At 44.0% G+C, this 22,935-nt stretch overlaps 1 protein-coding gene and 2 non-coding genes across 3 annotated transcripts; 2 read left to right on the forward strand and 1 right to left on the reverse strand.

The window, feature by feature from the left end:
- Positions 1-371: 371 nt before the first annotated feature.
- Positions 372-20,498, reverse strand: LOC126425152 (cuticle protein 16.5-like). Its single transcript, XM_050088103.1, has 5 exons — positions 20,419-20,498; positions 12,837-12,980; positions 5,665-5,969; positions 2,989-3,084; positions 372-468 (listed from the first exon to the last, which is right to left on the reverse strand). Exons 1-4 carry the CDS (start codon positions 20,431-20,433, stop codon positions 3,012-3,014), a joined length of 537 nt encoding a protein of 178 aa, XP_049944060.1. The 5' UTR covers positions 20,434-20,498; the 3' UTR covers positions 372-468; positions 2,989-3,011.
- Positions 20,499-21,687: 1,189 nt separating this feature from the next.
- On the forward strand, positions 21,688-21,764 carry Trnas-cga (transfer RNA serine (anticodon CGA)). Its single transcript has one exon. It is a non-coding gene; the product is annotated as a tRNA-Ser (tRNA).
- A 525-nt stretch (positions 21,765-22,289) lies between these two features.
- On the forward strand, positions 22,290-22,366 carry Trnas-cga (transfer RNA serine (anticodon CGA)). The gene has a single exon. It is a non-coding gene; the product is annotated as a tRNA-Ser (tRNA).
- Positions 22,367-22,935: the final 569 nt, after the last annotated feature.

Raw genomic sequence — 22,935 nt, forward strand, 5'->3', positions numbered from 1 at the left:
TTTCGTCACGTATCCTTTCCTCCGACATTACTACGGTGTTAACTTTTCCGTTTCACAATTGCATCCCCGTCCATTCCGTTGTTTCCACAGGTAATTCCTATGATATTACTATTTTCTATGCATGTAGAATTCTAAAAGATGCGAATACGCCAAGGGTTGAAAGTCATTTCGAATAAAATGAGGTGAAGACTTCTATTGTTGACTAAGATGTAGCGTATAAGATGAAAATTCTGCCTTTTTCCCCATTATCCTTTTTAATGTTTCAGATGTAGCTCGTGTCAGATTTTCTGATGAAAGATGACATTTATTGGGCACTGCTGTATTTAATAAGGGGAAACAACAGCTTCATTTGTTTGAAAAAATTTATTTAACTATAAGGGTATTTGTCACATGAGAGTATTTGAGCACGTCCTGCGTTTTGGTAACAATCGTAGAAAATGCTGCACTCCGCAATTTAGTGCCGCCAACCTGAAAACAAAAAACAATCATGCTAAATGAAGGTACTGATACGTATAGTTCAGTATTAACATTACACCTTTTGAAAGCGTCTCAGCCTCGGTTTTAATTGCTGAAACTATTCGGAACATTTCGCGGTAGCAGGTAATCCTCACTTTTAGCTTAAAAATCACATTATTTTGATTGGTTGCCTGTGACTTTATTCCGACAGCACTACAGTGGGACATGTAATATGATTTCATATACCAAATACTGTCACCATTCTAAAGCAGTTGACCTCAGGATGAAACATGTGTTACGCAAGCATCGCCCTACCAACGGAACCATCTACTAAGCTTACATACTTATCCAAAGCCTTGAGTCCACCAATAAGTCTTCATAGATCATTCCTCACCAAGAGAAAAAAATCGAAGCAAATGTTACAAATGCTCTAATGACTTAGTATATTACGTTTATCGTAGCCAGCAAAATACGACAGAGCCACGAAATTGTTAACGTTATTGAAGTGTATTTGGTTCAAACTGAGTACGCATCCAGTCCCCAGTTTTCCTAAAATTACTTCAGAGGAATATATGTATGGTTTCCTCATCGTTTATTTTATCGAATGAAACAGTTCTGCTACTTAGAAGTGAGGTAACAACATGACACACTGTTTAGCTATTTACGCAAGCCAGAAGCTGTATAAAACTCTACATTACGTAACTGTGTAGTACTGATGGATACTGATAAATCACCAATTTACGCAGGGTGTTTGCGTAAGAGCGTGCAAAAATTTTACGGGACATAGAGAATGTTCCACTGAACAGTTTGAGGTAGGGAACCTAAGGTATGAGAAGGCAGCTTAAGGAGATATGGAAGTGAACTTGCTTACCGTTTTCTCTAGCGTTACCGTTTTCCATCTTATTTACGGCTAACATGCGTACAAGTTTACACGTACTGTTCTTCAAATGGTTCAAATGGCTCTAAGCAATATAGGACTTAACATCTGAGGTCATACTTAGAACTACTTACACCTAACTAGCCTAAGGACATCACATACATCCACGCCCGAGGTAGGATTCGAACCTGCGACTGTAGCAGCAGCGCGGTTCCGGACTCAAGCGCCTAGGACCGCTCGGCCACAGCGGCCGGCCACATGTACTGTTCTGTTTATTGACGTGTACATTCTCTACTTCATTCAAGGAAACAAAGAGGACGAGCCTGATTGCTAGGAAATCTACTTGCCCGTCTGAATGGCCACTTCTACTTGAGTTTTGTGCAAACAGTTCTGCCTCAGTTGCTGGAGAACGTACCTCTGGGTGTTCGTGAGAGGGTGTGGATACAGCATGACGGTGCACCGCGCCAGTTCACTGTGGGTGTACGCAAACATCTCAGTGCTGTATTTCCTGATTGCCATGTTGGGAGGTCCTATTCCATGGGGTGCTAGGGCCTTAACTGAATCTCCTTTAGTATTTCCTATGGTGATACATAATGTCACTTGAGTATGAGACACCAGTGGATACAGAGATGGTGGAATTGGTTGCCTAAATTGTAACTACCTGTGATGTTATAATTAAACGTTTCCCTGAGACATTTAAGTCTCTTTATTATCTACGATAATGATCGAAGCAGACGAAATGAATTAAAATTTGTGCTGTGGTGGGACTCGAAAGCGGGTTTTCATGCTTCGTAAGGACGAACGCTAATCATTAGACTACCGCAATACGATGATCAACATTGCTGCACGAACCACCGAAGCTAAATGCCCTCCCCAACGCAAACTTCAAATTCCTTTTCCCTTACATATTGTCACTACTGCCAGGGCTCTCCGATACTGGCAAGCACCCCAGCGTTGGACGTAATGGGACTTCATTGTACCATTGGTGATCTCATAGATCTTATAATTAAAGGTTTCCCTGAGACATTTAAGTCTCTTTTTATTATCTACGATAATGATCGAGGCAGACGAATGCTGGGGCGCTTGCCAATATCGGAGAGCCCTGGCAGTAGTGACAATATGCAGGGAAAAATTAATTGAAGTTTTTATTGGGGTGGGGGGGGGGGGGGCACTCACATTATGTAGTTCGTACAGGAATGTCGACCAGTCGACCATCGTACTGCAGTGGTGTACTCACAAATTTTAATTCATTTCGTCTTTTTCGATCATTACCTGTGACGTGATTCGAAACACAAAGGAGATATTTGTCAGGGTGTCTTCTTCACCAATGTCATGCAGCCATTGAGTTGTGCTGAGGTTGATGGCCGTCAGTTCTGCACGTTTTATAAGATACAGTACGAATGGTACGTTCATTCTGTGAATGATGGCATTTGCAATTAACTGCAACTATTTAAAATGTCTTCAGTGGATCAGCCTCTACGTCCTGTTAAATTTTTGCACGCTCTTATGGAAACGCAGTGGATAATTTTCAAGGTACATAGTTGACACATCACTCCCTGAAACATGGCAACTACTCTGTAATGTTAGACACTTCAAGGAAAAAAGGTAGGAAGGTGCAGTTATTTTGAGAAGGCATGAGGGTATTGCTGAGTTACCTGATGTATAGATGGGGTTCCGTTTAGTGCAGGGCGTATCTGGAGTAGGACGCACCATACGCGCCATAGGCACCATAGCTCAGGGAAGAAGCGTACCTGTAACAGAGGAGGATGACCGCTGACGTCACAAATTACACGTATTTGTCCTTGCTATGTTGCTGACTCCATAATATCTACCTCGCCATATGAACTATGGTCTATATCTTATTTAGCTCTTGCTGTGTTAGTTTTGTTTGTATCTGATGTTGTTGAGGAATTCAGTTAATAAGGTTCAAACTCAGAGGCACAAGTTGTCACAAATACAGAATCCACACGGAGTTTTACAATTGATATTGCAGCCTTGTAGTGGTTCTGGAGGGAATTTCTTAGACAAAGTTTCGATAAAGAACGCATGTCTGAAAACTTTTCTTTTGATTGTAAAATAAGTTTGAAGTTCGGATCACTTTCAAACTGGCTCTTCACAGTACTCACACAGCGGAGAGAGTGAACTCTTACCCGTGTTCTGTACAGGATCCTCTGCCATGGGCAGTGGTTCGAGTTTCATCGTCGGGTTCCCCTCTATATGACGAAGGTCGTCCTCTTGAAAGCCGAGACTGCTTCGTGGAGCACCACACTCAACAGTCCCCGTAGCGATGCTACCGTTTTCTCTTAGTCGTTACTGTACTCGGAAGAAAAGTGCTGTGTGATGTCATAATTACAACAGGCAATGACGACAGTGCCCACATCTCAGTTTGCTTGCGTATCGTGAAGCTGGAGTCTTGGCAGTTATCTGATTTTCAAACATATTTCGTATCCAAACTGGATCATTTCCTAACATGGTTTCCCTGCCAAAGTATTATCCCCACTACAACCCCTAGAAGCCTGTCATAAGATTTGCGAAACACATCGAGTTCCACCTCTCTTGTCTTTCCCGTTTAGTTTCATTCCGTAACTTACTTACCGATCATTTGGCAGATAGCATGGGAATTCCCATGAACTCAAGCATTTGGAATCAGCTAATGCCTCGTTGTTTATTCCAAGAAAATTCTAAAACTGGGTGTAAGTGCGTCCCGTAATAACTGATTTCACTCCTTTGTCTCTTGAAAAGCTTTTGAGAAAGCGGCTATAGTATGAGAATGTCTGGTGACGACAGGAGCATTACTAATCAAGGTTCGTCCTGACTAGACTCTGAGACGATGGTAGCTGAACAGATTTATGTCTAGTTCATGGCAAACAAATTCAACCTCCCTGCGACAACTGTTATGCAGTTCCAAGCAATTTGAACTGCTAATTGCTGAACTGGTCATACATTAAAAGAAAAACTATGAGTCAAATCCTTTTTAATTGGACCTAAAGGCAATGTTTCCGGACTTTCTTTCCTCTCCCTATTTTCACCCCCTGTTATCTTACTCAAGAAGATAATTATGCGTGTATTTAGTAGTATAGAACAATATTAATACTGAGTGGAACAAATAGACACGTCTTGCAGAGACCCCTTAAAGGACCTTCGAAATCTTACTATCAATTCAGATTTAATATTTGGAGGTATAAAACAAAGGAATCAATTTCAGCTAAAACTTTGCGGTCTACAGTGACTGCAGAAAACAAAGAAATATTTTTATTTACAGTTTGCTGTGTGTGCAGTTAACAGCGGAGATGTGTAGCTTGCTATTCAACAAGTGCCCAATAACATAGTGCAATACTTTAGGTAGTGCCTACAACCTATCTCACTATACACTTGTTCTACAAATTAGCTTATATTCAAGAACCGATAATACCTGTTAGCTAGTGGCAGAGTTGATTATGAAGTGGCATTACAAGTAGTAGTGTACTGAAAAAACATCTCTGCCTTTACAGATGTACGAGTAGTACTGATAAAGTAATAATTATCACTACCAGAAAGTAGTATAACTTATATTTTGATCAAGCGGACACCTAGCGCTGTGGTAGAATACTGTGGCGATGGGAGTCCAGAAACAATTGAACAGCTGAAGCAGTACATCTCATCTGCATGCGAAGCCATTCCGCCAGACACGTTGTCAAAGGTTTCGGGTAATTTCATTCAGAGACTACGCCATATTATTGCTACGCATGGTGGATATGTGGAAAATATCGTACTATAGACCGCAGCGCCATCTGTTGTTGAAAATTGCAACTACCGTAATTTCGAAAGTTTGTCTGCCTCAAAATGTACTGATGTCCCAAGCATATTGCAACAAACGGTGTATTTCTATCGCTGCTCGTTTAGTTTTTATTGCCGTTTCAAATATACCGGTCATTTTTGAAACACCCTGTAAATACAATGTATGCGTTTGCGGTATCACCTATCGATACCACTCCATGGGCGTTACATCTGGCCGCGGAACTGCAAGTTTCCATCAGATGCTGACAGCGATAGTGCGGGATCCGGTGAACCCAATAATGCACGCCCGCTGAGCCACACCTCAAGCTAGTAAATCTTCAGTCTACTGTGTTGGCCTGCTCACTAATCATTTCTGCTCCTGTACAGCTTTACTATGACAAGAGTTACCACACCATTCGACAGCCCACCTATCCTCACCGCTGTGTACGAAGTCATACACAACGTGTTGTATTATCTGAGTCTAATATGCTTATTCCCTAATATGATTGTGAATTTGTATGTTTGGTTTTTGACAATAAAGCTGGAAGTCAGTGTAACTGAGAGAAAATTGTTACCTCGCGTAGCTAAGGGCTGGAGCAGCAGCGTACGAGATGGCTGGAGCAGCGGCGATGGATGGGGCGGCGTAGGAAATTGCCGGAGCAGCTGCTACTCCGGCGATTGCGGGGGCGGCGTAGCTGATCGCGGGGGCAGCGTAGCTAACTGCAGGAGCCGCAGCAATGGCAGGGGCGGCGTAGCTGACTGCAGGAGCAGCAGCGATGGCTGGGGCGGCATAGCTGATAGCGGGGGCGGCAGCAATGGCGGGGGCGGCGTAGCTGACAGCGGGGGCGGCAGCAATGGCGGGGGCAGCGGCGTAGCCAACCTGCAGGAAAGACAGAGATGTAATCTGATACAGGACAGCAGCAAAGACGTTACCCGTCAAGTAATTTAGAAAAGGGTACATCGCAATGAAACATGATAATATCTGACGTGTTAATTTCATTAATTAACAATAGACAGAAATTTTATTGGTGGATCCATGAAACAAATGAAATTTCATAGACCTGAAGGTATAAATGTAAGTCACCTTATTGAGTATCACCGCCCATATTCAGGCGATTGAAATCTCATATATGTTAGTATTTGGTGCGCCTAATGCAGCTCTACATGTTTTCTTGACGGCCCAACACAGTATAAGAACATATGGTCCATAAAGCTGTTTATGACATGATATGGCTTGATTTACCTACCACATGTGGTATTTTGTAAATAAAGTAAGTTTTGGGTGTAGACGATCTTTCTACCACTAAAATATTCCTGCTATAAATGTTCATGAAATATTTAACGTTTAATAAGACTGTTGTAACTAACTGGATATCAATTACAAAACCTTGTTATGGCGTTATACGCCTGAGGTGGGGAATTTTGATGACATGTAATATCTGCAGTTGTGAAATCAATGTGGGATGTAATGTAATGAAAATTATGCGATCTGTGTGAATCACGACATGCAAGGTGTGATGGATCCGTTTATTGAAGGAGCTCATTAAAAAGCCTGAGGCTTATGTGTACTTTACTTCCCAATAAATGTTAACACAAATTCGAGAGTTCACAGAAGCGAGATCTGTGTTTGAATGTCAAATTAAGTCATCGCTTTGCACAAGAGTAACGTGTTTTTGGTGTGTCTCGTATCCAGCAGGTAAATGGCAAGCTACATTTTCGTGTTAGCAGAAGTATGTTTATTAGCCAATTGACGTTTAACTGAAGTATTATATGAAGTAAGGTTATGAGCTAAAGACACTCAAGTGTGTATCACTTAGTACCTGACATTTTGTTATACATAAACACCACAAATCTGCTAGAATCATTTTCGTTCCGCTCCTTGGTTCAGCACCTTATCTTCAACTGACAGACTTAAGAATTTTAATAGAGTATACACCTCATTTCCGTAATTTGAAAATTCACTGCCTGCACAAAGGTGAAGCACGTACAAGACGTGGTCGAATGACAGTGTCACTCTGTACAGATACATACCACCAGTGCGTATATAAATGGTTAGACATATCTTATACAGCTTTCAAACGGTAAAATTCTGTTGTTAAAAAGGGCAAAACTGTTGAAGGAGAAGCTGAATAAAAGCTCGTTAATGCACTACAGCTGTATTTATTGAAACTCTCGTAGACTCTGACTGTATCTTATGGTGCATATCTGTATAAAAATTACTAATACTATTAACATAGCAAGTAAGTAATCATATAGTGGAAATATTTTGTTTGTGGATTGACTGATTTGAAAATCATACGAAATTCGACATGGTTTTACCAGTATGTCCAATTTCATATATTTTTTTGAATTTGTCAATCCACGAATAATTGATCCTGATTACGTAATTACTTATTCACTGCTAAATAGTATTGAAAATTTTTATACCGGGATGCACCAGAATAGGAAACTACAAATGTTGCGAAACTGACAGTCTGAGTCTACAAGGACCTCAAATAATAGAGCTATCGTGGATTAACGAGGTTTCAGTCTGTTTTAGTGCTTCAGTCTCCTGTAAATTACGTATAAGTGTTTTAGCTTGTGGTGGCTCTTGGTTTAAAATTATATGTAAAGAATTACAGTTGTAATTCTTAGTGAGGGTCACAAAAGCCATTAGAATGTATAGATGTTGTAAATGTTTAGTGTTATCATCTGGTCTCATAGGACATACAACGAGTGTGAAGCGTATCAGAGTGACCACTTTGAAGGACACAATGGAGACAGATACCCGTGTAAGACAGCGTTACCAAAAAGAGTCAGTTTCAAAGGATTCTCACTATGGGCTCCTTTGGCCAGCTGATTGAATATCCAGATTTGTTAGGCAGTAGGCTGTGACAGCGGCCCGATGTTGTACTGCATAGCAACGTGAAGGCAAACATACTCGTTGCCAAGCATCTGGCCGATACATCTGACCAATACATCTGACCGTAACAGGAGAGGGTCTCCTCATTGAGCACCAACCACACCGAAATCCCTTCACATCAGCGCCTGACATCCGATAACAAGCAATGGAGAACGTGCAACATTTTGTGTCATCCTGAGCCATTGGTTTGGGATCAGCAGCAAACTGGCTGGTAATTTTCCGCCTCATACGTGGACCGCCATTATCACAAGACCTGGTACGTTTGGAGTGATGCTGTTACTGTCAAGCAAGGATGATGAACGGCTTCGCGTTGCATTCAGCAATGAACAGCGCTTCCGCGCTGTCCTGTATAGCCGTCTCCGGCGAGTGGAGAGAGTTTAGATTCTTCAGATATTTCAGAGATTGACATCAGTGTTACTCGGTATATCATGGTATGGGGAGTTTTCAGGTATGACTCCGTATCACAGCTGCCAGTGACTGAAGAAACTCCTGAGAGCACAGTGGTACATCACGGACATCCCCCGTTCTTATGGGTTACTTCTCATGCTCCAATGTTGTTGTGCCGTTTATCATTGAGCTATGCTTGTTCACACACCACATTCCTCATGAACTTTGTATGATGTTTAAGTACTGTCATGACCTTAAATCTCCTGGTTTGTCCCTGGTTGCACATCAGCTCCACCTCAGTATCAGTATGCAGCGTATCAAGGGCGAGTTACACGGGCTGTGGGTCACCTTGCCCCTGGAGAGGATACTGCACCTTTTTGAGATCATTCCCGAAGTAGTTAGTGCACACATATTGGCTAGAGACTTGTGGAACACTGACACCTGCTCGACTCATCTCCACCGCCTGCCATCATGGTGTATAAAGTACGAAGAAGCTCACATTATGCCCGAAACTACACTCCTGGAAATGGAAAAAAGAACACATTGACACCGGTGTGTCAGACCCACCATACTTGCTCCGGACATTGCGAGAGGGCTGTACAAGCAATGATCACACGCACGGCACAGCGGACACACCAGGAACCACGGTGTTGGCCGTCGAATGGCGCTAGCTGCGCAGCATTTGTGCGCCGCCGCCGTCAGTGTCAGCCAGTTTGTCGTGGCATACGGAGCTCCATCGCAGTCTTTAACACTGGTAGCATGCCGCGACAGCGTGGACGTGAACCGTATGTGCAGTTCACGGACTTTGAGCGAGGGCGTATAGTGGGCATGCGGGAGGCCGGGTGGACGTACCGCCGAATTGCTCAACACGTGGGGCGTGAGGTCTCCACAGTACATCGATGTTGTCGCCAGTGGTCGGCGGAAGGTGCACGTGCCCGTCGACCTGTGACCGGACCGCAGCGACGCACAGATGCACGCCAAGACCGTAGGATCATACGCAGTGCCGTAGGGGACCGCACCGCCACTTCCCAGCAAATTAGGGACACTGTTGCTCCTGAGGTATCGGCGAGGACCATTCGCAACCGTCTCCATGAAGCTGGGCTACGGTCCCGCACACCGTTAGGCCGTCTTCCGCTCACGCCCCAACATCGTGCAGCCCGCCTCCAGTGGTGTCGCGACAGGCGTGAATGGAGGGACGAATGGAGACGTGTCGTCTTCAGCGATGAGAGTCGCTTCTGCCTTGGTGCCAATGATGGTCGTATGCGTGTTTGGCGCCGTGCAGGTGAGCGTCACAATCAGGACTTCATACGACCGAGGCACACAGGGCCAACACCCGGCATCATGGTGTGGCGAGCGATCTCCTACACTGGCCGTACACCACTGGTGATCGTCGAGGGCACACTGAATAGTGCACGGTACATCCAAACCGTCATCGAACCCATCGTTCTACCATTCCTAGACCGGCAAGGGAACTTGCTGTTCCAACAGGACAATGCACGTCCGCATGTATCCCGTGCCACCCAACGTGCTCTAGAAGGTGTACGTCAACTACCCTGGCCAGCAAGATCTCCGGATCTGTCCCCCATTGAGCATGTTTGGGACTGGATGAAGCGTCGTCTCACGCTGTCTGCACGTCCAGCACGAACGCTGGTCCAACTGAGGCGCCAGGTGGAAATGGCATGGCAAGCCGTTCCACAGGACTACATCCAGCATCTCTACGATCGTCTCCATGGGAGAATAGCAGCCTGCATTGCTGCGAAAGGTGGATATACACTGTACTAGTGCCGACATTGTGCATGCTCTGTTGCCTGTGTCTATGTGCCTGTGGTTCTGTCAGTGTGATCATGTGATGTATCTGACCCCAGGAATGTGTCAATAAAGTTTCCCCTTCCTGGGACAATGAATTCATGGTGTTCTTATTTCAATTTCCAGGAGTGTAGTTACCACTGTGTATAAATATTTTATTGTGTTTACCTCTTCCTAATTCTGTTTTACAGTATTTTATCGAAACCGCTAGTGTTCCCAACATAATCAGTGCCTACATCTTGGCTACAGGGTTTGCAAAGCCATACCGATAAGTGGACTTTACCGTCGACTTCTTTATGATTTTGAATCGATTTTGTAATCACTGAAATAACGTAACACCCCCTCAACCAGTGAAGATTCTTTTTGTTTCCTCCTATCTTTCTAGGTGTTTTATATTGCTTGTCAGGGTGTTGAGATGAGTGGGCGTTGAGTATGGCATGACCGTATTTTAAAACTCTGAAATTTGGCAGACCGTGAAATACTGACAAAACTATCTGCAGAAAATGTTTTGGTGATTACACACAAAGTATGCTGTCTAACCACTGTGGAGCCTTATATAACGGAGTCAGTTACCGGACTTGTATACAAAATCTGTAGCTGAGAGAGCATTTTTGTGTCCAGAGAAGGAGAGCAGATTCCAGTTACTCCATTTAAGGAGCACTTGCAGAATGAGCACCACCCTTTTTACGAACAGGGAAAGCACGTCCCAGAACAGTTACAGCAGTGAGCGATATGAGATATAAGAAGTTTCATTTCAAAAATAGGTCAGGTACTTGGGGTGGAGGCTGTGCGACTTTTCTGTACCGCCCGAGAGCACGTAGGGAGCGTTTGCCATGTGTTTAGCGCATGCGCTGAATACATGTAACAATGCTACTTGACGAGTTAGCTGTATCATCAGCGCTTACCTGTGAGTTGGCTGAAGGTCGCCCAGTAATGCCCACGCCCTGTGGGTTGGCGTAGGAACAGACTGAGCTAGAGGGAATATGTACCCTTAAGTACTCCACAAGACTGGCTTAATACAGCCGAGGATCGGTAATAATTCCATGGAAACGTTTTAAAATTGAATTAAAAAATAGTATTGACCGCAATGAAATATTTATTGGCAGTGGTAACGGGTTCGATTGAATATGTGGCCATCTTCAGACCATGTAAAGCATGCAGGATGGAAACTAGTTACCATCGTCAATAAATGTTTTATTGGATTCAACTGTTTCTGATTCAATGTTGAAATATTTTATCGCAACCGCTAATATTTTCCACGAGAAATGTTCTAATTTTCTCAAAAAATAGCTTATGCATGGAACTGCGGTAGCACATTTGTATCAGTATCTCAAATTAGATATGTAGATAGTCTGTCCCCATTAATTACTTGTTTAATACTTCTAGTATCTTTGCATCAGGAAGATAGTAAATTTATTTCAGTAAAATGTGAACGAATGGTTACTGTTTCGTAAGGTAGAAATGTATCATCATAACAACTCAGTCAAAATACTTTAATGCCTTCCAGTTGATAACTTACGATGCTAGGGATGTTGAAGTGCTGGTTTCACTTAAGCTTGAAGGAATTAAAGCTCTTTCTTTTACATTGTGGTCTACCTTTACGAATTGTAACAGGGCATTGATTAACCATTATTGTAGCAAGCTATGCGACATTGTGGGAAAGAACTGGAGGTGCTAACCCGCCGTGTAATGACTCGAAACTGGATATCTTTGTTGGACTGGAATCTGATCACATTTTCATATACCGGACGATTGTATTCTCATTCCGCTAACTGGTGAAATCCTTTCTGCCTGTCAGCCGAGTCAAGGTGTCGTGTAGTCTTGTAGAAACGTTTCGAAAAATTTCTTACCCTTCATCTTTAAAACTCCTCGCCTGAAAATGAAGAGTACAATCCTTGTCGATACGTTGTGACAACCCAAAACCACTACACTTCTGACAATACTTCCCTTTATCTGTATTTAATCTTTTTATTATCAGATTACAATCGGTTTTGTGGTACCGAAAACCACATCCTCGAGTGATATGTGGCTACTTCATAAGAACTAATTGGCCTGGAATGGGGACGCCAACTTTCATTTTCAGATCAAAGTAATGAACTACTAAGTGGCGTTACGTCAACGAATCAATATCAGTTGGGCGTATGGATCCCAGTCCAAAATGGTTGGTGGAGCTACAACTATAGTCTACCCGCATTCCCGCAACACGTGGCATCAAAGCGCACTGTGAAATACTGACTATTATGCACTCGAATCTCTACGTCCGACTGATTCTCATTGATTGACGTACCCCTTTTTAAAGGTTTACTGGGCGTTTTTCAGTGACACGGTATCGGTTCGTATCTGATAGTACGGAACACAACTAAAGCAGTCACTGAATCCCAATGATAATTACTCACAAGCGTGGTTGTCATGTCTACAAGGTTTTCTGCAACCCGAGAAGAGGTCATGTACGAAGTACGCTTAGAAAGTCTGTATTCCAATACCAAACCACTGATACTTTTAGCACTGCCGGCTTTAAATCATCATTATCTGACCTCATTTGCCTGTGCAGTAGTGCTACTGTTTATCTGGAATGAACTACACTGCCGCTGCCTATACTGTGGTCTTGTCAGATACTGAGAAGGAAGTGGAAAACGCACAGTGAATACTCACCGCTGCGGGAGCGGCGATGGCTGCGCCGTACTCGTATCCGCCGTATCCCAGACCCAGGAGTCCCCTCTTCTCCTGCTTCTTCTCAGCGGTCGCCTCCTTGTTTTCAGCGGCCAGCACGCAGGCGGCTACAGCGAACAGGATGACCTGAAAAAAAAAATGTTGCGAGATGTAATAACAAGAAGAAAAAAGCAGTGACGCCATTAACGACTGTCTCCTCTGAAATAACGTTGGAGGAGTGCCCTCCGAATTCACTCCGTAATGGTCTCACATTGTAAACCAGTTCAGCTTTGGAAAATAATCATCAAAAAATAATCCGATTAATTTCCTCTGTGATACAACGTTTCAGATAAATCACCTACACGTGTCCAGTATTTTACCAATATCTACGCCTACATAAGCCAACCATACTAAATACAGGGTGTCAGGGTTTAACATGTAATAGTATGAAATAAGCCAACCATACTGAATACAGTGTGTCCGGATTTGACATGTACACTACTGGCCATTAAAATTGCTTCACCAATAAGAAATGCAGGTGATAAACGGGTATTCATTGGATAAATATATTCATTGGATAAATATATTATACCAGAACTGACATGCGATTGCATTTTCACGCAATTTGGGTACATAGATCCAGAGAAATCAGTACCTAGAACAACCACCTCTGGCCGTAATAGCGGACTTGATACGCGTGGACATTGAGTCAAACAGAGCTGCGATGGCGTGTACAGGTACAGCTGCCCATGCAGCTTCAACACGATACCACAGTTCATCAATAGTAGTGACTGTCGTATTGTGAGGAGCCAGTTGCTCTCTCGCCATTGACCAGATGTTTTCAATTGGTGAGAGATCTGGCGAATGTGCTGGCTAGGGCAGCAGTCGAACATTTTCTGTATCCAGAAAGACCCGTACAGGACCTGCATTATCCTAATGAAATGTAGGGTTTCGCAGGGATCGAATGAAGGGTAGAGCCACGGGTCGTAACACATCTGAAATGTAACGTCCACTGTTCAAAGTGCCGTTATTGCGAACAAGAGGTGACCGAGACGTGTAACCAATGGCACCCCATACAATCACGCCGGGTGATACGCCAGGATGGCGATGACGAATACACGTTTGCAATGTGTGTTCACCGCGATGTCGCCAAACACGGATACGACGATCATGATGCTGTACACAGAACCTGGATTCATCCGAAAAAATGACGTTTTGCCATTCGTGCACCCACGTTCGTCACTGACTACACCATCGCAGGCGCTCTTGTCTGTGGTGCAGCGGCAAGGGTAACCGCAGCCACGGTCTCCGAGCTGCTGCTGCTGCAAACGTGGTCGAACTGTTCGTGCGGATGGTTGTTGTCTTGCAAACGTCCCTATCTGTTGACTCAGGGACCGAGACGTGGCTGCACGATCCGTTAGAGCCATGCGGATAAGATGCCTGTCATCTCGACTGCTTGTGATACGAAGTCGTTGGGATCCAGCACTGCGTTGCGTATTACCCTCCTGGACCCACCGATTCGATATTCTGCTAACAGTCATTGGACATCGACCAACGCGAGCAGCAATGTCGCGATACGACAAACAGCAATCGCGATAGGCTAGGATCGGACCTTTACCAAAGTCGGCAGCGTGATGTTACGCAGAGCTCCTCCTTATACGAGGTTGGAAACTTTCCTCATGTCAGCACGTTGTAGGTGTCGCCACCGGCGTCAACATTGTGTGAATGCTCTGAAAAGCTAATCATTTGCATATCACAGCATCTTCTTCCTGTCTGTTAAATTTCGCGTCATTAGCACGTCATCTTCGTGGTGTAGCAATTTTAATGGCCAGTAGTGTAATACTATGAAATGTAATAACTTGAGACGTAAGTTATTTTCTGGTCGTTTGCTTGTACAAGTACAATAACTCAAATTTTTTTGTGTTCGTTCGCAGCATTTGTTACCATGTGCGCATGCGCCTAAAAGCGTGTCAGTAGCCCTGTGTACTCCACAGCAGAAGGTGATTTCTCTCCCGGTGTTCTGTGCGGTTTCTGTCCCGGTGTCAAAGTCTGTTATACAGGTATAACTTCTTTTTTGGCGTGAGTAGCGACTGCGACCAATTCACGACGTTCTCACTCGCGTAACAACCAAGAAATGGGACGAGCGACTTTGGCAAACAGCGAATTTTCTTTCGATGTCGGGCCACCGTGCTAAGTACGCAGTTCCAGAGGCTACTGTCAAATTAATCCGCGTTTCCTTCCAGTGGACCATCGCTTGTGTGTCAATCCGACAAGCAAGTAGGCTGTTACAGTTACCTCGTTCGAACGTACATGATGCCATCGACAAGGGTTTGCTCCTACGGACGTATAAACTGCAGCTCAAAATCAAGCTTGAGGATAGGAAGGAGACAATTGTGTCATAAATGGATCAAAGCGAGGCATTCCTGGATTTCGTCTGTATCTCGGACGAGGCTACATTCCACAATTCCGGTACGGTAAACGCGCACAACCAACCCTCACTCCCTCCCGGCATCCAGTGTCAGGATGCGAACATGACTGTCCGAAAGTGAAAGTGTGGTGTAGAATGTTGAAGGACAGGGTGATAGGCACATTCTTCTTCGTAGAGCCTATAGTTAATGCAACGTACACGTTAGAGCTGTATGCTGTGTCGCAACTTCTTCGTGACGTGGTGCGCCATCTTGTCTTTCAACAAGATGACCCACCATCCAGTTTAGTGAACATTTTGAGGGATTCCTTGGATCATGAGTTCCGAGATCTCTGCATGGGGAAAGGTAGTACATGGACTGCTTGGCTCCCCTTGAAGGCCAGACATTACGCTACTTAATTTTCTTCTGTTTGGTTCGTAAAGCGTCAAATGCAGCAGATGACCAATTTCCTACTTACCAAATCTGCGTCATCGTATACGTGCAACTACCGCAAATGTTACACCTGCAATGCTGCAGAACACTTCGACAGAAGTGGAATACAGATTAGAAGTCTGTCGCACCACTAATGGTACATGTATCGAGGTATATCCTGTGTTGCCATACATGCAGAAATATATCGCCAAAAACGCTCTCAAATACAAGATGTCAAATTAAACACTTCTCAACCATCCAGTTTCCAAAATTATTTTGTTTGGCTACCAGTTTCTGCGTTTTACTACTCCATCTTCAGGCCCCTGAGCGACGTGGAGCAACATTCCGACTCGGTTCTGATAAAATAGTTTTGGAAACTAGAGGGGTGAAAGGTGTTTAATTTGATAGCCTGTATCGAACAGCTGAGTCCCACATCCATCTCTGATAAGATGCACATACGGAGTATCTAAACTACCTCTCATGTTATTACATTCGATATGAATGTATGTTTAACCGTGACTCACGTATTAGTCATACTTTTAAAAGAGTGTATACATACTCATATTTAATTTCATGTAAAAAAACGGAGTCGTGGTTAGCATATGTGCGAATCTTTACGCTGTGAAGGAATAAGAACACACGAAGTACTATTTTCTAAGATTGTGGTGGAAAAAAGTCAAAACATTCATATTTACCTCATAGTACAAACAGTTCCTCTTGAAAACGGGACAGTTTACAGCAACGGCTCGTGCTACGCATGACAAAGCGTAACCGGTGGGGTGTTCTAATATTTAAATAATTAATGACGGCGTTATTGTCTTCCGAAAATGGCCGATTGTAATGAATGAAATGAACTCACGGAATTATTTTAGCTTCCACCAATTTCGCCCTGTCATCATTTGAAATGAGCACACAGTCGGATATCTGAGCGCGTTAGCATGCCGCTTCCGGGATTCGCGGAGGCTCACCGACCCTAGATCAAATCCCCCCGGCGGGTTAATGAAGAGGAGTGATCTTCTGGTCATCTTGTATGTAGCTTTTAGGCAGTTTCCCCTCCTCCGTCTAGTTGAATACGAGGCTGGTGTCCATGTCCTGTCTGTTACACTATCCGCAAAAACTTCGAAAACGTTTTCACCCTCTAATATCGGACAATACTAGGCACAAAGAGATGGGGAACGCAAATTACATTGCAGGGAAGAAGGGATGGAACTAACAACTTTGCAGCAGTGATAACACATGTTCCCGCCAGATAAACGAAGTTCGCTGTCGGTCTTGGCTAGCAGTTGCATTGATGAGCGTCCGGATATGCAGAGTGCTGTTGGTAAGCGGGATGCACTCAGCCCTTGTTAGGCAAACAGAGGAGCTACTCGACTGGGAAGTAACTGCTTCGATCACGAAAACTGACAACGGCCGGGAGAGCGTTGTGCTGAATACATGCCACTCCATATCCACATCCAGGACGCTTATCGAATGAGGACGACACGGCGGTCGGTCGGTGCCGTTGGGCTTTTCAAGGCCTGTTCGGAGGGAGAGAAGAAGGGGTGGTGACAGTAACGGCATCCAACCAGTCTCTACCACTAACATTGCCAAATCCGTAAATTAACATGCCGACCCACTGAGGACACGTGATAGTCTGGGAAAAGGAAGATAATTTTAAGTGCGTTGATTTACATCGAAAGAAAGTCTTTCACTGAGCCAGAAAAAGCATGCCTGACTATTAAAGTTGAAGGAGCGACTATCCAATAGCTTTCTTTCTTGTTGTGTCGGACATATGCCTGCCAAGTTGATCGACCAACAATGCTCGATTTGTTGTCACAAGGACGGATTCAGTCTTTGAGCTGTTGGGAGTGTGTTATGTAGTGTGGTACTTCAGTTGGCACATATCCAGACGGACTCTCCGTCTGTAAACCATCTCCGTCCTTTCTATTCAGTCAACAGAATTCTAGGTAATTAGCAATAGGTTTCTAGTTCTTTAAAACCGATTGCACTTTCACAGCCCATAAAATTACTTACTATGGCACGGAAACTTCTTACTGATGAAAGACTCATCGGTTAATCTAATGCAACTACTTTTCCTGGAAACATATTCAGTCTCAGCTTTATCTTCGATAGGGATGAAAGCTGAATGAATTAATGAATGTAATGAATTAGTATTTGTGCCAAGGCTGGGATTTGCACATCTGTCTAGTAAGCAGGAGACACAGCTTCAAGTCCCGACCATGGCATAAAGTTTTAATCACTTCTTCAAATTCTACCCTTATCGTACTCATCTGTTACTTTTTTAAACTACAACTTGATCCCACTTCTGTATAATACTGCATCAAACCAGAATGAAGTACTCAACAAAGGAGAGAGCGATGTCATACAGGACAGACACGTGAAATCAGTGTTAGTGATGCCGAAATGGAGGGCTCAGATTTGTTGCATGAATTAGAATTGGGGAAAGAGTAGTACATTTGTAAAGGAAAACGCTTACAAGACGTTACCGTGACCAGTTCTACAACTTGGAGTACGTATCAAGTTGGCATGGCAGGAGACATCGAACGAATCCAGAGATGCGCTTGCAACATCTCAGCAGGTTCAAATGTCCCATGCGAAATTCCAACAGAAATGGTCCGAGAACGTATACTGAAATACTATCACAGGTTACGTTATACGCGGTGTAAAACACTGACCCAGTAGACCTACATGGTCACAAAACATAATTAAGTCAAAGTGGCCTTACACTGACAATCGTTAATATCATGGCATAATAAAGGAACTCGCAGGTGGTCAGGGATAGGAACCATCATTCGATGCTAAGATGTGTACCTTAAGGCCTAATGGCACTTATTAAGCAGCAGAGAGGAGTTCCACAGTAGAGAACATGAGCAAATGCTCAGAGCTCTTAAACTACACATTTTACGGCCGATGTTTACTGGGCATTTGTTTCTTGATTTGGTCCATACGACCAGCTGTCTCCTGGCCAAGATAGATTTATTGGTGTCAAACACAGGTCGTAAATTGAGCAAGAAATTTCTGAGAATGTGCGTTTGGAGCACAACATTGTGTGGTAGTGAATCGTGGACAATGGGGAAACTTCAACAGAAGAGAATTGAAGGAATATGTTGCAGCAGATGGACGCTGAAAATCGGGTGGACTAACAAGAAGGGATGAGGTGGTTCTCCGTGGAATCGGAGAAGGAAGACAAGTGTGGAAAACACTGGAAAGAAGAAGAAGGCATCAGGCATCACTGGTACTAGGGGGAACTGTAGACGGTAAAAACTGTAAGGGAGGACAGAGATTGGAATATATCCAGCAAATAATTGAGGACGTAGGTTGCCAGTGGTATTCTGTAATGAGGAGATGGACAGGAGAGAAAAACGTATCGGGCTGCATCAAGAGAATCAGATGATGCATGACCTAAAAGAAAGAAAGAACGCCTTTCAAAAAATGGAACGCGAAGAGCTTGCAGTAGAAGAGACTTGTTTCGCAGTTTCAAAGACGAAGTTCTCATAGCTTTTAAGGTTTTCCTTTTTGGAGTCTATGTTTGCAAATCTTATTTGCTCCCAATCGTCGTTCCTGTCATATGTCTGAATATTGCCTATCCCTCCTGGTTCACACTGTATAAAACTTTGTCTCTTTTAATCAGATCTGAAAGTGGTCCGGAAGTGCCGAACTCTACAGTCCGGAGACATTTTTTGTGACTCCAGACTGAAATCAAAGAAACCAGCTATGCAGAGGGAAATCCTTGGACGACATTGTTCTAGTGAAAAACCCCTATTCGAAGTTTAACCACATCGCTATTTGGGAAGACGCGTCGACAATTGTGCCAGGCAGCCTGGATTTGGTTTTCAGGTGGTTTTCCACAACCGTCTAGCCGAATACCACGCTTGTTCCCACGTCTCGCCTCAGTTAAACGATTCACAAGAATTTCGAATACATTCTCACATCGTCACATAGACACAGTCAGATAGGGTACAGAAATTTCATGCCGGGGAAAAGGGGTACTTATACGAGGGCCGTCTATTAACCCTCTATCAGTAACGTTGCCAAATCCAGATGACATACTTACACCTCGTGAAGGCACGACATAATTTCAGGAAAACAAAGGAGTATTCGAATAAGATCATTAGTCTACAACCATAATATATCTCAAGACTCTGTTTCTCTATCGCTCAATACCAGAAATATTGATACGATGTACCCTCACCACTCACCGTACTCTAGACGAATATACAATGTCGCAGAAGTAGTGATCAATATTCATATAAACGACGATAACGATCATTCGAAACAAACAAATGTAGTAAACATGGGCCCTAAAACGCTTACGTCAAGAGTTACGAACATTTGTTCATATTTGTTCATCTCTGACACTTTGAAACACGTCTTCTCTGCTGAATGAGTGCTCGTATCCACTTTAGAGCCCCTGTTTACCGGAAATTTGTGTCTTGGTTTGGTTTATATTACATGCTCGCAATATACGCAAAGCAAAGAGCTTGCAGCAGAAGAATATCCAAGATGGAGCGCTCGTACATCTTGAGCTATGGGTTTTAAGGCCTGTATTTACTAGATTTCGTGCCTCGAATGATCGCTCGTATCGTATCCCTTAATACTGACCACTCTTCCCAAAGACTCACTTTAGAACGTTACAGACGTGACGTTGAAACTATGTGCTTTTGTAGCCTCCATGGTATAGGTCTATATTTTATTGCGACGATTTCCAGCTTCGCAACAAAATCACTTATCCGACAGTGTATACTTACAATGGCGGTCTTCATGGTGAGCTGGCGTGTGTTGGGCTCCGCAACGAGGGGAAGAAGTTTCCTGAGCAGATGTGTGTACGTGAGTGTGTTGGTGGCGGCTGCCGCAGCTCTTATATACGATTAACGGCGACTAGTTATACCGGAATTGCCGCCTCTCGCTTAATGCATACTCGGCCACGATACAGCGTGACACGCGGACACGCCCCCAGACGTTGACCATCGTAACGTAAAACAGAGACGCAACCAACAGGTTACAGGGAGACAGCAGTCCTACCGGAGCGAGACCAATGACCACACCCCGCTTGTTGTTACGTATCTGACCAGTTCTAACTAGTTATCGAAATTTGTGGTAAGACATCTAAGACAGCCCATCGGAAATAAATCCAGAGTGATGAAGTAATACGATGTGATGTTTTCGATGAGTTGTAGCGGGCAGTAACGTGACTTTCTAACGTACGCAAATACATTCTTACGTTTATAGCAGGCTGGGTTTGTGAAAGGTATGAAAGATAAATGCATCAGACAGGTAGTTACGACGGTGTGCTTGACAATGGAAGTGAGACTCTTCAAAAATCAAGACCTTTCAGAAGACTTTTAAATCTAGAAAATGGAGTTGAACAACGTGAAATAGTGCAAAGTGCGTGACATTCTGAGAGCGATTGGTGTAAACTGTGCGGAAATACTCGTAACACAAAATGTATGGTTCAACCTACAGGAAAATTAGACCTTAAGACAAAGAACGAAGTGTTCGCATTAGAAAGGATATAATGCAAGAATAAAAACTTTCATCCCAACAGCTCAATCCATACATCGAAGAGGCAATGACGGTAATAAAAGAAAGATTCAGGAATGGGACATATTCAGGGGTGTCACTGTTAAGATTCCGCTCCCCTCAGTGAAACTGACGACGACTTGCGCTCTAGTGAGAACACGCTGTGGCTTGAGAGGATTCGCTGATTGTCTTGCTATCCTAATTGAAACTGGGAAAGAAGTGCACGACCTTCACAGTGTCATGAATAAAGAATATGGACTGGGGGTAAACCGAACAACGACGACACTAATTCAGGACCATTTCAACAAAACAAAACAAACGCCGATATGAAACTTCCTGGCAGATTAAAACTGCGTGCCCGACCGTGACTCGAACTCGGGACCTTTGCCTTTCGCGGGCAAGTGCTCTACCAACTGAGCTACCGAAGCACGACTCACGCCCGGTACTCACAGCAGATACTGGCAGAAGTAAAGCTGTGAGTACAGGGCGTGAGTCGTGCTTCGGTAGCTCAGTTGGTAGAGCACTTGCCCGCGAAAGGCAAAGGTCCCGAGTTCGAGTCTCGGTCGGGAACGCAGTTTTAATCTGCCAGGAAGTTTCATATCAGCGCACACTCCGCTGCAGAGCGAAAATCTCATTCTGGAAACATCCCCCAGGCTGTGGCTAAGCCATGTCTCCGCAATATCCTTTCTTTCAGGAGTGCTAGTTCTGCTAGGTTCGCAGGAGAGCTTCTGTAAAATTTGGAAGGTAGGAGACGAGGTACTGGCAGAAGTAAAGCTGTGAGTAGCGGGCGTGAGTCGTGCTTCGGTAGCTCAGATGGTAGAGCACTTGCCCGCGAAAGGCAAAGGTCCCGAGTTCGAGTCTCGGTCGGGCACGCAGTTTTAATCTGCCAGGAAGTTTCATATCAGCGCACACTCCGCTGCAGAGTGAAAATCTCATTCTGGAAACATCCCCCAGGCTGTGGCTAAGCCATGTCTCCGCAATATCCTTTCTTTCAGGAGTGCTAGTTCTGCTAGGTTCGCAGGAGAGCTTCTGTAAAGTTTGGAAGGTAGGAGACGAGGTACTGGCAGAAGTATAGCTGTGAGTACCGGGCGTGAGTCGTGCTTCGGTAGCTCAGTTGGTAGAGCACTTGCCCGCGAAAGGCAAAGGTCCCGAGTTCGAGTCTCGGTCGGGCACGCAGTTTTAATCTGCCAGGAAGTTTCATATCAGCGCACACTCCGCTGTAGAGTGAAAATCTCATTCTGAAAACAGACGCCATTTACAAAATCTTGAACGAGAGATATTTTTAGTTGTACTCATAATCGTTGATTCAAATTTTAAACCTTTAATATTGCTCATCCACGTAGATTGTGCTTCATGAATAATTGAAGCTAATTACCTCCAGCCCTTATTAAGAAAAAAAGATTACAAATTACAGATTTTAAAAAAATCCACTTTTTCATGCGTATTTACAACGAAGGGCCAAAGAAACTGGTATCCCTGCCTAACATCGTGTACGGCCCCCTCGACCACACAGAGCTGCTGCAACACGGCGTAGCATGAACTAGACTAATGTCTGAAGTAGTCCTGGAGGCAAATGACACCATGAATCCTGCAGGGCTGTCCATAAATCCGTAGAGTACGAGGGGATGGAGATCTCTTCTCAACAGCACGTTCCAAAGCACCTCTGATATGTTCAATAATGCTCATGTCTGGAGAGTTTGGGGGTCAACGTAACTGTTTAAACTCAGAACAGTGTTCCTGGAGCC

The sequence above is a fragment of the Schistocerca serialis genome, chromosome 10 (genome assembly GCF_023864345.2).
Source record: "Schistocerca serialis cubense isolate TAMUIC-IGC-003099 chromosome 10, iqSchSeri2.2, whole genome shotgun sequence".
NCBI lineage: Eukaryota > Metazoa > Arthropoda > Insecta > Orthoptera > Acrididae > Schistocerca > Schistocerca serialis.

Excerpts from the sequence above, each read along its gene's own strand:
- LOC126425152 (XM_050088103.1), bottom strand. Across the intron at positions 5,970-12,836 it reads CCATCGCCGCTCCCGCAGCG|GTTGGCTACGCCGCTGCCCC; the intron begins GTGAGTATTCAC and ends TCTTTCCTGCAG. Across the intron at positions 3,085-5,664 it reads CCAGCCCTTAGCTACGCGAG|GTACGCTTCTTCCCTGAGCT; the intron begins GTAACAATTTTC and ends CCTCTGTTACAG.